The sequence below is a fragment of the Rhinoraja longicauda genome, chromosome 12 (genome assembly GCF_053455715.1).
Source record: "Rhinoraja longicauda isolate Sanriku21f chromosome 12, sRhiLon1.1, whole genome shotgun sequence".
NCBI classification, from domain to species: Eukaryota; Metazoa; Chordata; class Chondrichthyes; order Rajiformes; family Arhynchobatidae; genus Rhinoraja; species Rhinoraja longicauda.
In genome coordinates this window covers 35,205,536-35,220,793 of record NC_135964.1, presented here as the reverse complement: position 1 = coordinate 35,220,793, position 15,258 = coordinate 35,205,536, and the positions used below count along the sequence as shown (strand labels likewise).

General features: G+C 41.2%; 1 protein-coding gene across 4 annotated transcripts in view; it reads left to right on the top strand.

The window, feature by feature from the left end:
* The window catches only part of LOC144598897 (cyclin-dependent kinase-like 5), a 97,698-nt gene that overhangs the window by 12,839 nt on the left and 69,601 nt on the right, over positions 1-15,258 (top strand). For all 4 annotated transcript variants that reach the window (XM_078409470.1, XM_078409467.1, XM_078409469.1 and 1 more), the window contains exons 2-3: positions 6,948-7,171; positions 10,169-10,203. In XM_078409470.1, the coding sequence (XP_078265596.1) occupies positions 7,108-7,171; positions 10,169-10,203 (99 nt within the window). In that variant the 5' untranslated portion in view covers positions 6,948-7,107. The remainder of the gene's footprint in view (positions 1-6,947; positions 7,172-10,168; positions 10,204-15,258) is intronic.

Genomic DNA, 15,258 nt, shown 5'->3' with positions numbered 1-15,258 from the left:
ACCTCTGTAGTCATGAAGACCTTTGAAAGATGTGCTGGCCCAGCTGAAAAACATTACAAACCCCCTGCTGGACCCCCTGCAGCTTGCATACAGGGCCAATAGATCGGTGGATGATGCGGTCAACCTAGGCCTGCACTTCATCCTCCAGCACCTAGACCGCAAGAGGACCTATGCCAGGATTCTGTTTATGGACTTTAGCTCTGCATTTAACACCATTGTGCCAGAGCTGCTACACTCCAAAATCTCCCAGTTGACTGTGCCTGAACCCCTTTGTCAGTGGATCATCAACTATGGTGGATGTTTATGTCAAATTTTTATGTAGTTGTGTGCCTTGTTGCTTTTTTGGTATGACTGCATGGCAAATCAAATTCCTCGTATGTTTCAAAACATACTTGGCTAATATATTACGATTATGATAAAAAGAAATGTGTGTGTTTGCACTTTTTTTAAACGTATGTTTTAATCTGCTTAATTTTGCTGGAATTTCTCATTCACTCGTGTATTGCAAAAGTTTAATCGTGACATGAAATTGCAAAGTTAGTATATAATACATATTATTAAATTTAAAAAAGAATACTTAATTTACCTTCAATTTACACAACATATGCTGTGTGTGAAGCACGTTTAACTTTTGCGAGCCAATTTTTTAAAAGAATTTTAAGTAGCAAAAGAAGCCTAACCTTTCAGCTGTAATTTTGGATTTTCTATGAATTGTTTGTGGTAATATTATGATAATACATTGTTAAATGGGTTGGAATTGATGGGTCGTGCTGACTGCCACCCTGCTCGAATAAAGGGGAGGCTGCAGAGAATTTGTCAACATAGATTGGGCCACTTTAACGCAAGCAGCTGTAAAAACTGTGAGACTACTTATTATGTGTTAACATTTCTTGGCTGAAAGACAGAATTATACCAGATGCACAAAATTTAAGTAACTCTCATAAAATTCAAAGGTTTTGTAAAGCAATCCCAAAGTTTAAAATCTTGCAGTAAATTTCCATGCTCTGTGTTCAGAGAGAGTTTTAATGTATGTAGAAATGTTATTTCATGAATATTTCCTTGTAACATAATTTGATTGTTGGTTGCGCCATAGAAGATGTGTATTAAGAATATTTTATTTGCAAAAAGGAGCTGTAGAAATGGAGGCTCTGTTGTTCCTTAATTTGCCTCCAGTTAATTTCCATCAGTCTTTTGAGAATATTACTTGCAGGCATCCAAATTGTGCATGCAAAACCAAGAAACAATAACAGCTGCAACATCACAAGCATCTATTTGGAAATGTTCTACAGCATAATTATAAGGGATAGTAGCTGGATATAATAGCAGTGAAAAAAGGCAAACTATTAATATTCTTCAAGTAAAAACGTGTATATCTCCAGAGATTGCTACAATATTTTATGTAAGCCAAGCTGACCGGATGTTACGCTAAAGGCAGGCATGAACTATTTAATGAGGCTTTTTACAATAGCTGTGGTGCACCCAATATAATATTTTGAGAAACATAAATGGTGGAACACATATAACGTAGATCACGCAGAAAAATTGAACAGCCAAACTTCTAAGCTCAAAGAATATGTTAGAGAAAACCGAGTGAATGCTTGATTTTTCTTTCAATCCTGGGGAGTGATATAATTGTAATGAACATATCCTATGAAATGGAAAAATCTACACTATCATTTGTAAAAGAGTGGTTCTTGATTGGCACTGTCATTTCCCCATTCTTGATTTCTGTTGGAATTCCTGTGCTAGATATTACTGATAGTTTCCCAAACTTTATCAAGAAAAGATCTGTAGTATAAGGGCAAGTAAAAGCATTGGGTTATCATCAGCTCTATGTTAAAAATGTTTTTATGGCTTACCAAATGGATTACATTTTGTTGCTTTTGTCATTGGAGATGTTGCAAGATGTCATGTTATCTGCAGAAATATTTTTTTTGTTCATAATCTATATACTAAAACTCGTTTGTTATCTTGTTTGTGACTGAACTTCAGCCAAAACGGTACACGATAGCACGACAATTTTAGGCCCACCTTACTCACCATTGTCACTTTAGTGATAATGCAAGTAGTTTTATTGAAATCGGTGTAATATCTTTTTAAGTTATTCACATTTTTAAGTTTAAAAGGGGGGGAGGAGGAAGGGAGGGGGGAAGGAGGGGGAGTGGGGGAGAAGGGAGAGGGGAGGGGGGGTTGAGGGGAGGGGGGGAGGACAGGGTGCTGCACCATGCAGGAGAGGTTTGGGCCCAACGGGTCCACTTGCCAGTGCCTGTGGGCTCGACCACCTTGCTCGACAACGGGGTCCACTTGCTCTAGTATCAATTAAAATGCAGAAATCAGTAGATCCCTATGGGAAAACATTATATTGTATGGCAGTAATTCAGATTCAAATGACATTATAAATTTAAGTTAAAACTTTTGGGGACTTCCCTCCCCTCCATTGCACTCAAACCCTGGTGAATCATGCTTTCAATACTGTAGTTAAACAATTGGAAATTGGTGTACTTTGGAGGTTATTTTGTGTGATGGATATTGGAAAAGCTCTGCCCCAGCGGTCGAAGTCGGGCCGGCAGTCGAAGTCGAGTAAGAGGTCGGGGGTCAAGGTTGAGGATGGCGCCGACTGCCAAGGATGAGGACGAGGGCGGGCGAAGGTGGTCGAGCCCACAGGCACTGGCAGTCGAGAATGGGTCGTCGGTGGGTGCCGGAGGTCAGACGGGCCACATGGGTGCTGGAGGCCTATAACAAGTCAAGTCAAGTCAAGTCAATTTATTTGTATAGCACATTTAAAAACAACCCACGTTGACCAAAGTGCTGCACATCTGACCAGGAAAAAAAAGAAACATACAGTGGCAGGTAGCCAAACACAACGACGCGGCCATCTTGAACAAAATGTTAATTCAATCACCCACAGTCCAACAACAAAAGCATTAAATAAGCATCAAAATTACACCCCCAAAAAACCCCCCAAAAACACAGTCCAACAATAAAAGCACTAAACAGGCACCCAAATTACCCAACCCCAAAAACCCCCAAAAACACAGTCCAACAATAAAAGCATTAAATAGGCATTCAAATCACACAACCCCAAAACCCCCAAAAACACAGTCCAACAATAAAAGCGCTAAACAGGCATTCAAATTACACAACCCCAAAAAACCCCCCAAAAACACAGTCCAACAATAAAAGCATCAAACAGGCACTCAAACCACCCAACCCCAAAAACACACAAAAAAAGAAACATCCATCAAAGAAACATCCATCACAGTGAGTCTCCTCCAGTCCTCTCCTCACTGTGATGGAAGGCCACAATGTCTTTCCCTTCTCCCGCTGTCCTCGCCCGCAGTCAGGTTGTTGTGGTTGCAGGCCGCACCGGACCGTCCACAGCGGGCCAAGCCTAATGCGCGTCGCGTCGCAGCCGCTCCCGCAGCCTCCGAAGACGGCCGGCTCCGCCGATGATAAGTCCGATCCGGAGCGGGCGAACACGCTGCTGCCGCTGTTGCTGCACGTCGGGGCGGTCGTGGCTCCCGACATTGAAGCCCCCGCCCAGCAGAGAAATATCCCGCGGCATATCTTAGGCCGCGCCGGACGGTGAAATGTCCGCGACCCAAGCCCCGCGATTCGGGGCGGGCGAACCCGCTGCCGCTGCCGGAGCTCCCGATGTCGGCATCCACGCGGCCCGAGCCTAAGGCGAGTCGCAGCCGCTCCCGCAGCCTCCGAAGACGGCCGGCTCCGGTGGTGGTAAGTCCGATCCGCGGGCTCTGCGAACCAGAGCCCTGGAGGCCGTTAGCTCCAGGAGTTGGGCCGATGGTAGGCCGCAGCAGGAACGGAGACAACACCCAGAACACAAAGGTCGGGTCTCCGTTTGGAAGGGACACATATTTACAATGTTACAGTTTCCCCCTCCCCCCCACATACACACATAGTACACAAACACAAAAACACCACATCACAACTACAATTAAGACCAAAAAAAAACCCAACAAAAACACAAAAACAAATGGACCGCAGGTGAGCCGCAGCTGCTAGGGCAGTGCCGCCATCAACAAAGGGGGACTCAGCGAAGGGGGGACTGCCGAGAGGGACAACAAAGGACTTGGCATGGGGGAACTGCCAGGAAGGCGAACAAAGGAGACCTAGAAACATAGAAACATAGAAAATAGGTGCAGGAGTAGGCCATTCGACCCTTCGAGCCTGCACTGCCATTCAATATGATCATGGCTGATCATCCAACTCAGTATCCCGTACCTGCCTTCTCTCCATACCCCCTGATCCCTTTAGCCACAAGGGCCACATCCAACTCCCTCTTAAATATAGCCAATGAACTGGCCTCAACTACCTTCTGTGGCAGAGAATTCCACAGATTCACCACTCTTTGTGTGAAAAAAAACGTTCTCATCTCGGTCCTAAAAGACTTCCCCCTTATCCTTAAACTGTGACCCCTTGTTCTGGACTTCCCCAACATCGGGAACAATCTTCCTGCATCTAGCCAGTCCAACCCCTTAAGAATTTTGTAAGTTTCTATAAGATCGCCCCTCAATCTTCTAAATTCCAGCGAATACAAGCCGAGTCCATCCAATCTTTCTTCATATGAAAGTCCTGCCATCCCAGGAATCAATCTGGTGAACCTTCTCTGTACTCCCTCTATGGTAAGAATATCTTTCCTCAGATTAGGAGACCAAAACTGTACGCAATACTCCAGGTGTGGTCTCACCAATGCCCTGTACAACTGCAGCAGAACCTCCCTGCTCCTATATTCAAATCCCCTTGCTATGAATGCCAACATACCATTCGCTTTCTTCACTGCCTGCTGCACCTGCATGCCTACTTTCAATGACTGGTGTACCACGACACCCAGGTCTCGTTGCATCTCCCCTTCTCCTAATCGGCCACCATTCAGATAATAGTCTGCTTTCCTGTTCTTGCCACCAAAGTGGATAACCTCACATTTATCCACATTATACTGCATCTGCCATGCCTTTGCCCACTCACCTAACCTATCCAAGTCACATTGCAGCCTCCTAGCATCCTCACAGCCAGCACTGCCCCCCCAGCTTCGTGTCATCCGCAAACTTGGAGATGTTGCATTCAATTCCCTCGTCCGAATCATTAATATATATTGTAAATAGCTGGGGTCCCAGCACTGAGCCTTGCGGTACCCCACTAGTCACTGCCTGCCATTCTGAAAAGGACCCGTTTATTCCTACTCTTTGCTTCCTGTCTGCCAGCCAGTTCTCTATCCACATCAATACTGAACACACAATACCGTGTGCTTTAAGTTTGCATGCTAATCTCTTATGTGGGACCTTGTCGAAAGCCCTCTGGAAGTCCAGATATAACACATCCACTGGTTCTCCCTTATCCACTCTACTAGTTACATCCTCGAAAAATTCTATAAGATTCGTCAGACATGATTTACCTTTCATAAATCCATGCTGACTTTGTCCAATGATTTCACCACTTTCCAAATGTGCCGCTATCCCATCTTTAATAACTGACTCTAGCATTTTCCCCACTACCGATGTTAGACTAACTAATCTGTAATTCCCCGTTTTCTCTCTCCCTCCCTTTTTGAAAAGTGGGGTTACATTAGCTACCCTCCAATCCTCAGGAACTACTCCAGAATCCAAAGGAACTACTCCAGAATCAGGGATGCACTATCTTCCCTGATTTATTCTTTTGCCAAATTGGGATGAACAATTGTTGTAGTTCATCCATGCGGTCTTTAAATGCCTTCCATTGCATATCCACCGTCAACCCTTTAAGAATCAATTGCCAGTCTATCTTGGCATTTATCACTAATGCATCCACTATTTCTGGGGCTACCTCCTTAAGCACTCTGGGATGCAGCCTATCTGGCCCTGGGGATTTATCGGCCTTTAATCCATTCAATTTACCTAACACCACTTCCCGACTAACCTGGATTTCACTCAGTTCCTCCAGTCCCCCTGCTATTTCCGGCAGATTATTTATGTCTTCCTTAGTGACGACAGAACCAAAGTAGTTATTCAATTGGTCTGCCATGTCCTTGTTCCCCATGATCAATTCACCTGTTTCTGACTGCAAGGGAGGGACCTACATTTGTTTTAACTAATCTTTTTCTCTTCACATATCTATAAAATCTTTTGCAGTCAGTTTTTATGTTCCCTGCCAGTTTTCTTTCATAATCTATTTTCCCTTTCCTAATTAAGCCCTTTGTCCTCCTCTGCTGGACTCTGAATTTCTCCCAGTCTTCTGGTAGGCTGCTTTTTCTTGCTAATTTGTATGCTTCATCTTTTGTTTTGATACTATCCCTAATCTCCCTTGTTAGCCACGGATGCACTACCTTCCCTGATTTATTCTTTTGCCAAACTGGGATGAACAATTGTTGTAGTTCATCTATGCGGTCTTTAAATGCCTTCCATTGCATATCCACCATCAACCCTTTAAGAATCAATTGGCAGTCTATCTTGGCCAATTCACGTCTCATGCCCTCAAAGTTACCTGGCATGGGGGAACTGCCGAGAACTAAGGGGGACCACAAATGGAATACTTTGTGTTAAAATTGAATACTTTGTAACTTTGTCAGCACCCTTTATATGGTGACATTTTGCATACCTTGGGTATGCAAAACAAGGAATCTCACTGTGACTTGTCACATGTGAGAAAGTGTCATTTATTCATCTTCACTCTTCTCCATACAGTACGATAGAATAACAGTTAATTACGCATTGGGAACACATCTTCAGTCAAAAATGTAAGAATTTCAGGTAATCTCAGCACTTTGATGTAGATGTCAAATTAAATGATATTATTTTCCGTTTTGTTGGCAGCTCACAATGTTTCAATATGATTTGAAATATTATCTTGCATCAAGCGGAGAGTAGCAGAGATAAAAACCTTTTCCTTATAATAGAATTTTGTGTCCCAGTAAGAGTTTCCGAATTAATAATTACACGTTATTTATTTTTCAGATGGACAGCATTGTGACTAGATTTGGACAAGTACGGAGGATATGAAGTTGTTTTGTTGGAACTTCTGCTATTATGGACATGTTACAAAACTTGCCTGCAAAGTTAATTTTCGTAACTATGATGTGATTTGGGATCACATTTTTCAGATAAATTTGTCTTCATGAAGATTCCTGACATTGGTGATGTGATGAATAAATTTGAAGTCCTTAGAATTGTAGGTGAAGGTAAGTTGTAGAGCCTCAGCTGAAATGAACAAGCGTTCATCTGATATTATGTGGCCCGGATGAAACCATTGGTCCAGATTTTGCTGCAAAAATAATATCGACATTATCTTGTATTTTAAGAACAAAGGATCATTTTTTTTCCAAGGAGAAACGATGGCACACATAATCTCAAGTTGCAGGATAATTTGTGCAGCTGTGCCATTACGCTCCCAAAATCAGGATTTAAAAAAATTATTCAAGATGATGCTGTATTTGTGGTGTTGAACGAAGCACCCATAAGCTACATCTAATTACTGTGGCTAGGTTTATCTAATTGCTCTGCACAGGTGCTCATTTTCAGCAGTTGTGTAGGAAAAAAACCCTGCAGATGCTGGATAAATCGAAGGTGGACACAAAATGCTGGAGTAACACGACAGGTCAGGCAGCATCTCGGGAGATAAGAAATGGGTGACGTTTTGGGTCGAGACGCTTCTTCAGACTGATGTCAGGGGAGGGGGCGGGACAAAGATAGGATGTAGTAGGAGACAGGAAGACTTGTGGGAGAACTTGTGGGAAGGGGGAGAGGAAAGAGCGGGACAGAGGAACTATCTGAAGTTAGAGAAGTCAATGTTCATACTGCTGGGGTGTAAACTGCCCAAGCGAAATACGAGATGCTGTTCCTCCAATTTGCGCTGGGCCTCACTATGACAATGGAGGAGGCCCATGACAGAAAAGTCAGACTGGGAATGGGAGGGGGAGCTGAAGTGCTGAGCCACCGGGAGATCAGGTTGGTTAAGGCGGACTGAGCGAAGATGTTGAGCGAAATGATCACTGAGCCTGCATTTGGTCTTGCCAATGTAGAGAAGGTGACACCTGGAACAGCGGATACAATAGATGAGGTTGGAAGAGGTGCAGGTGAACCTCTGCCTCACCTGGAAAGACTGTTTGGGTCCTTGGATGGAGTCGAGGGGGGAAGTAAAGGGACAGGTGTTGCATCTCCTGGGGTTGCAGGGGAAAGTACCTGGGGAGGGGGTGGTTTGGGTGGAAGGGATGAGGAGTCCCATTACAAACAAATTGAGGAACAAAAATAAGGAAGTCTTATTGAATTTGTCTGCACTTGTAGTATTGTATAAAGTTTTGTTGTGTGTGAGAAAAGATAAACTGGCCTTCAACTTCATGTGCCGTTCATTTACATGATTGATTCCACGCATGAGCAAGATTTCAGATGAAGATTCAGAAATGTTGGCAAACCCCTTAGGAGTTGAAAAGACAGATCTCATCAAGATATGCATGGTTCTAAGCAGCAAATCAAAAAGGCCAGAAATAAAAACTGGAATGCTGGAAACATTCATCAGGTGAGGCAGCTTCCTGCATATTTGTGGAAAGAGAAACATTTCAGATCTGAGACCCTCTATTTTATATGTTTCCTGACCTGCTGAATATTTCTAGTTTTTTCTGTTCTTATTTAAGATTCTGAGAAGGATAAACAGAGTAGATGGCGAGAAACTGTTTCCTCCATGGAATGCCCTTAATGAGGAATTGGCCTTTGACGACTGAAATAACAGTTTTTTTGTATATACAGAGCTATTATTTTGTGCTAGTTTTTATTTGTTTTCCTGTTGTTTCTTAACTCAATTTTCATTTCTCCTTTCTAAATGTTTCTTTATGTAATTTGATTCCATTTCAAATGATTCCATTCTGCTACTTCTCTACTATTTTCTTTATACCTAAACTTCATTGCTGAGGATGTAGGCTGCTCTCCAAAGTCTCATCTTCGCAATTTTGAATATGCTGTACAAGTCCTCCACCAATTTTTCAGCAACTGATGGTCCAGCACCTCCTTTAATCCAGAAAAACGATGAGCACTGCGTGTGGCGCATGCTCTTTCAGGATACTTGTCTCCATCCTGAAATAGTTCATTGTTTACTTTTTGTTAATTGCTTGCTCTTTATTTAAGTTTCTAGCAGTCCATGGCGCTTTAGAGGCACAGGAGGGGTATAATTAGTGGGTCAGAAGTGTATTGTTGATTTATTATTACATGACCTCTGTTGGTCCGGCAAAATTGATCATCCGGCAAGTCTCTGGAATCAAGGGTGCCAACAAATCAATGGTATACCTGTGGCAGTAACAGCTTGCAGTCCTCGCAATTGGAGAATGCGGGTTACACTGTGAGATGTTCCACTCTTGCAAATTCTGTACCTTATTCAGAAATGTAATATTTGAATCCAAAATTAAATTTGAACTTTATTTTGTTATTGAGTAAATACGATGGTCTTAAACTGTTTTAAAACCTTTTTTGAGAAATCATTTCTAGTGTACTGAGATTACTTTGTGCGGTTCACCTGCGATCTAAGCAATACCAGTGACCTCTCAGGCTAGATCCCTCATAATAACAGAAAAAATATTATGTCTGGAAAATTGTCTAACTGGAGAGATAAACATTTTGGGTTAATTACCTTTTGTCAGAACTAAGCAAAGTGAGAAAATAGCATTTTTAAAATTGCAAAGTAGAAAGGTTTAGAGACCAAAGAGAATGTCTGAGGATTGAACTCTAGAGAAAAGGTGACACAAATAGGGTTAAATGCTGGCAGAAGGAGGATGATGATGGCTTCTTTGTTGCAAGTGATCTGTTCGGAGAAGTCATAAACTGAGGTAAATGAAAGAAGATAGTGTAAAGGGGAACACTATTAACTGGAAATGTGAAAAGGGATTATTGGAAATAATCAGAAAATGAAGCAGTATGTTTGAAGAAAGAAAAATGTTACTTATTGATGATATTTCACCAAATTAAGCCAGTTCTGACACTCATTGGAAAGGCTGCATTTGACGCTCATGGTTTAGTCTGCTCCTCATTTGGGCAGTGTTGGAACATGATCAATGAAAAAGGAATTGTATCCTGGCAATGAGTAGATGTTCTGAGAGTGAAGAATCCTGGATAGCAGGGAGAGGGATGGAAATAAATATTTGGGATAATTTATTTGAATCTTCTGAAGTATAATTGTTTTTCTTCTTTTGCAGGAGCCTATGGGGTGGTACTAAAATGCAGGCACAAGGTCAGTGGATTTTAGATTTGTCTATCTCAACAGAAAAAAAAGCATGTATGGATTTCAAGTTTCCTTCTTCAACCCCAGTAATTGATGTACCTAACCTGTAATAATGTAATTATGTTGATTGATACCTTTCCTTGATGAGCATTAATTAAATTTTCACAGGATTAATATCTGATTATCTACTTTTTATCATACTACATTGACCAAAATTTTGATACATAAACAAATCGGACAATAAAATCTGCAAAGTCTTCCATGGGTAATACGGGAACTTTGAAACTAAGAAATAATATTGAAATCATGACTACATTTACCCATTGTTTTCAATGCTACCTTTTTTGACATTTTGTCTTAAAAAGTAGGGATTATTTTTAGTCTACGTGTGTCATTTAAGGAGGGGGTGCAGGAAGTTATCTCTGGCATATTGGTTATTCGGTATACCTTTTCCTTTCTCTGGAAAGGAAAATACATTTCAGAAATGGAGGATTATTTTTAAACGTGGTTGGTATCAGCAAAGTACTTGGCATACACGGGTCCGATTCTCTCATTGTAATTGTTGCAATACAGGTTAGCTCTTAATTTTTGGTAATCTTTATCTTCATATTAATTTATTGAATTGGTTGCACGGCATGCTCATGTACCGTTACCTAGTTCTATTCTTCCCATAAGCACCTTGGAATTCTTAGACATGCCATTTCATGTTCTGCAGCACTGGGATGAGAAAGTGGGTTGTGGAGGTATAGGGTAGAGATCTGGGACTGGATCTGAGTCATTATGTCTCTTAATGTAATTGTGTTGTGTTAGTGTTTTGCACCATGATGTAAACCTGTTAAACCTGCTTGATGCATATGGTAGTGTTTCGTAGTAGTTCATAAGACATATGAAAAGGGCATTAAGCTTTGCCACTGTTTTGTATTTAAATCATTTATGGCTGCAAATTCTGTTGCTGTGTGGGCTGCATGTGGTATGGCTTGGTTGTTCTTCATGAAATTGATGCTGTGGTGTAAGCCTGCTAGCAACCGATATCATTTCCCTGAGGAGGTAGAAGGATCTTTAGCTCTACTCAACACAAGAACCTCTGGTCTCCATTCAATAACCTTATGTGTTCTGACTGCTGAGATTTTCAGCATGCTGATCATGACAACAATTCATATTTTTAGATCAAATGATGATTGATTTGTAATGATTATATGTGTTTCATCAATGAAGATACAAAGTTTTATAGTGCAACAAAGAATTTGCAATAGCTTGAATTGTGAAACAAAAATAGGTAATGTGGTAAGTACTTGGGTTAGGCAGCAACTCTGGAGTGAAGGGGGGTGGCGGTTGTTAATGTTTTAAAAGAGGAACATGTCAGAGCTGGAAAAGGTGTCAGTGTTGGTGAGTGTGCCTCACTTTGTTCTGTTTCTTACTAAATGAGCAGCTAAAAATACAAAAAGGTCAGACTAGAATAATTAATTTTGTGCCTAAGTCGAAAGCAAGAAATGGTTAAATGGTAGAAATAATGGGCGAGATTATTCTTTTCTCATGGCTGCACTTTTATCAGCTCTGCAGGAATGATCGACTCTGATTCAATGGCTATCCCACATATTGAAGTGGGATATGAGTAGAATTAGGCAGCAGATATTAGATCTTATTATGGTGTATTTAATTAACTAAAATAAATAAATAATAAAATTGGATTTGGAAAATATAAATATCCATCAAAATACTTTAAAAATATAAAACTTGTCTGCATTTTTTAAAAAAAATCGTTAATAAAGGCACGGATACTCAATCCTTATGCCAGCCATGGATAGTGTAAACTGAAGGGCTGGATCCGAAATGCATGCTGCTTCTCAATCATTGACACATTCTGCAATGGAGCAGGAGGTAATGTGCACTTGCCATACACCTTTCTGTTTTTCTCTGTGGAGATTTGGACATCAAACATGTGCTGACCCCTTGCACTGCACTCAGCTAGCAGTTCCCTATAGAGCTGCTCATTTTTGAGCAACTGAACCCTTATTTTAAGCTAGGTCTCCAACCCAGCAAAACACCATCCTTGGAGCTAACCCTGCAAAACCCCATAAAAATGTGTTTAACCTCTCATTTTCCTAAACGAGGGAGTATAGGCCCATTCTGTTTAATCTCTCCTCCAATCACAAATCCAACCATCTCGGAAATATTTAATTTGAATCCTCCCTTTAAGACTAATATATCCTTCCTTACTGTGTACTTAACTCCAGGTGTGGACTTCACCAAGGCCTGAGAAAATAGCAATAAGATTTTTATTATTATACTCTGATCCTTTTGCAATAAATGCTGGCAAACTGCTTGCCCTCCGATTTACCTGCTGTACCTCTATCAATCTTCATTGATTGTTTAAAAGTGCACCTAGGTCTCTCTGAACACCAATGCATTTTAATCATTCGCCATTTAAAGAAAAAGACTCAGTTTTTTCTCCCAGAGCTGATTACCTAATTTATTTTCCTACATTAGAGTAAAACTCCAATAGTTTGGAATTCCAAATGATCGTTAGTTCACAATGTGAACCAGAGGTTCAGCGTGCGAACAGAATGTCTGGCCAGAGACTGAATGCAGCATGGACTGGGATCAAGATTGTGGGCCAAGCCTGCAATTGGAATCTGGGTTGAGTTGTGGAACGCCATAACTGGGTAGGTTTGTGGCCGGTGCAATGGTCGTGAGTGCTTATAAATTTCCTGCTGCCTTTAAACTCACTGGCTTCACTGGAATATTTATTATATTACTACAAGGGGGAAATTAATCAAAAAGTCAAAGAGTGCTTGGGTATTAACAAGAGTAACATTCAATCATTCATGAAATCTGCAAGTCCAATTCTACTGAATTCCCAAGGGAATCTTGTTTATTAAAATGTGATGTGTTACTAAAACTTACATAACATATCGAAAACAGGCATTTTAAACGAAAATTAAGTACAAAAAATGCATATATCCAGTTAATGTTATTTGAAGAATTCAAGCTGCCTAGCAACTGAAGATGGACAGTGGGTGTCTGATTTGGCCCAGAGGTGGATTTGAGGTTGGCCGTAATGGTTGGATTTAATTTTAGTTTGAGTTATTTCCTGTGAACACTGCCGCTGGCCTGGCCCCGCCCCGCGCACTGGCCTCGCTGCTGGCCCGGCCCCACTGCTCGCCCGGCCCTGTGGGGGGAGTGGGGGGGGGGGGGTGGATGAAGGGAGGGGGAGGGCGGGGGGAGTGGGGTAGCGCAACGCATATGCACATTTGGCGTGCATAGTTATTTTGCTGAAAGTTGCATTACGCGCCATATTATGAATTTGGTGTAAAATTCTGAATTTTGGGAGGTCTGCAAGAGCAGAACGACAGGGTTCCATAAATGTATGTTTGGCTTGAGTAGCAAGTGTGAGATATTCTTTCTGACTGGGAAGATGAACAGTACATTTTACTGTGAAAGATATAATTATTTTGTCATCATGGATTTTTATATAGAATTGACGCAAACACAAGCATACAATATGACCAGCGCAAACGGAAGCTCTGTGGGCAGAGGCACATTAGGGATTGTCAGTTGTTGAGTTGTCTTCCAGTCAGTAACCAGCCACTCAACATTGTTTGAGCAGGAAAATGTAGACACGCAGATGCTGGTTTACAAAAAGAAGTGCTGGAGTAACAGCGGATCAGGCGGCAGCAGATGTAAGCGGCTGGGATAGTGGAACAGATGGTTGCGCACCAGGATGGGGCACAGGGAAAAACAGAAAATACTGAAAATATTCAGCAGGCCAGACAATATCTGTGGAGAGTGCACAGGTTGTTGATGGTTCATAAGAAGTGAAGATTCTGTTGCATCACAAAAAGGTCATTGATTGAAAATGCTTTTCTTGTTTCACAATTCAACAATGAAATTTAGATTCTGCCACCTTGCCTAAAAATTTAACTGGCCCACATTCCTTTGCAGCCTTTATGCCTTCTCATAGTCAATTTTCCTAGTTACATCCTCAAAGAATTCCAGAAGATTAGTCAAGCATGATTTCCTCTTCGTAAATCCATGCTGACTCGGAACAATCCTGTTACTAATATCCAAATGCTCCGCAATTTCGTCTTTTATAATTGACTCCAGCATCTTCCCCTCTACTGATGTCAGACTAACTGGTCTATAATTTCCCGTTTTCTCTCCCCCTCCTTTCTTAAAAAGTGGGACAACATTAGCTACCCTCCAATCCACAGGAACTGATCCTGAATCTATAGAACATTGGAAAATGATCACCAATGTGTCCACAATTTCTAACGCCACCTCCTTAAGTACTCTGGGATGCAGACCATCAGGCCCTGGGGATTTATCAGCCTTCAGTCCCATCAGTCTACCCAACACCATTTCCTGCCTAATGTGGATTTCCTTCAGTTCCTCCGTCACCCTAGGATCTCTGGCCACTAGAACATCTGGGAGATTGGAGTACTGTGGTTTTAGGGATTGTATAACTTGTTTCTTATACTGTTTTCTATGTCCTTAATTTCATAAACTTTCATCATTATATAAACAATTATTGAAACACTTCTCGATAAATTCTGGTTTCCATGTAGCTTGATACTCCAAAAGTAGGTGATGTATTGTCAATGAGGGACCAGACTATTCAAGTATGGAAATCAGGTTATTCAATTGGATATTTTCTGTAATTATTCACTGAATACTTTTACATATTCATTTGTAATTCATCAAAACAGCATAGTAGCTTTCCGGAAAGATGGCTGTTTTCTGTCAGATTTCAGTATTCATACACTTAAGGCTATACATTGGTGTACATTGTATGGGATTTTGTATTTTACAGAAAGAGTGGAGATGTTATGTGTATTGAACACAATATCGCCAAGTAGCAAAATTGAATTTATATTTTTTGGAGCAAGAATTACAGCTTGTTGCTTGGAAGCCAGTGGTAAACATTAGCATTAATAGTCAGAATTTCTAATTGGATAAACTGATTTCCAAACTCGAACAGAGACTCACTCCTTTTCCGTAATCCACCAGATTAATAAAGACCTGCATACAAAAATAGTATATCATTTCTTGGAGTGTTCTTGGTTC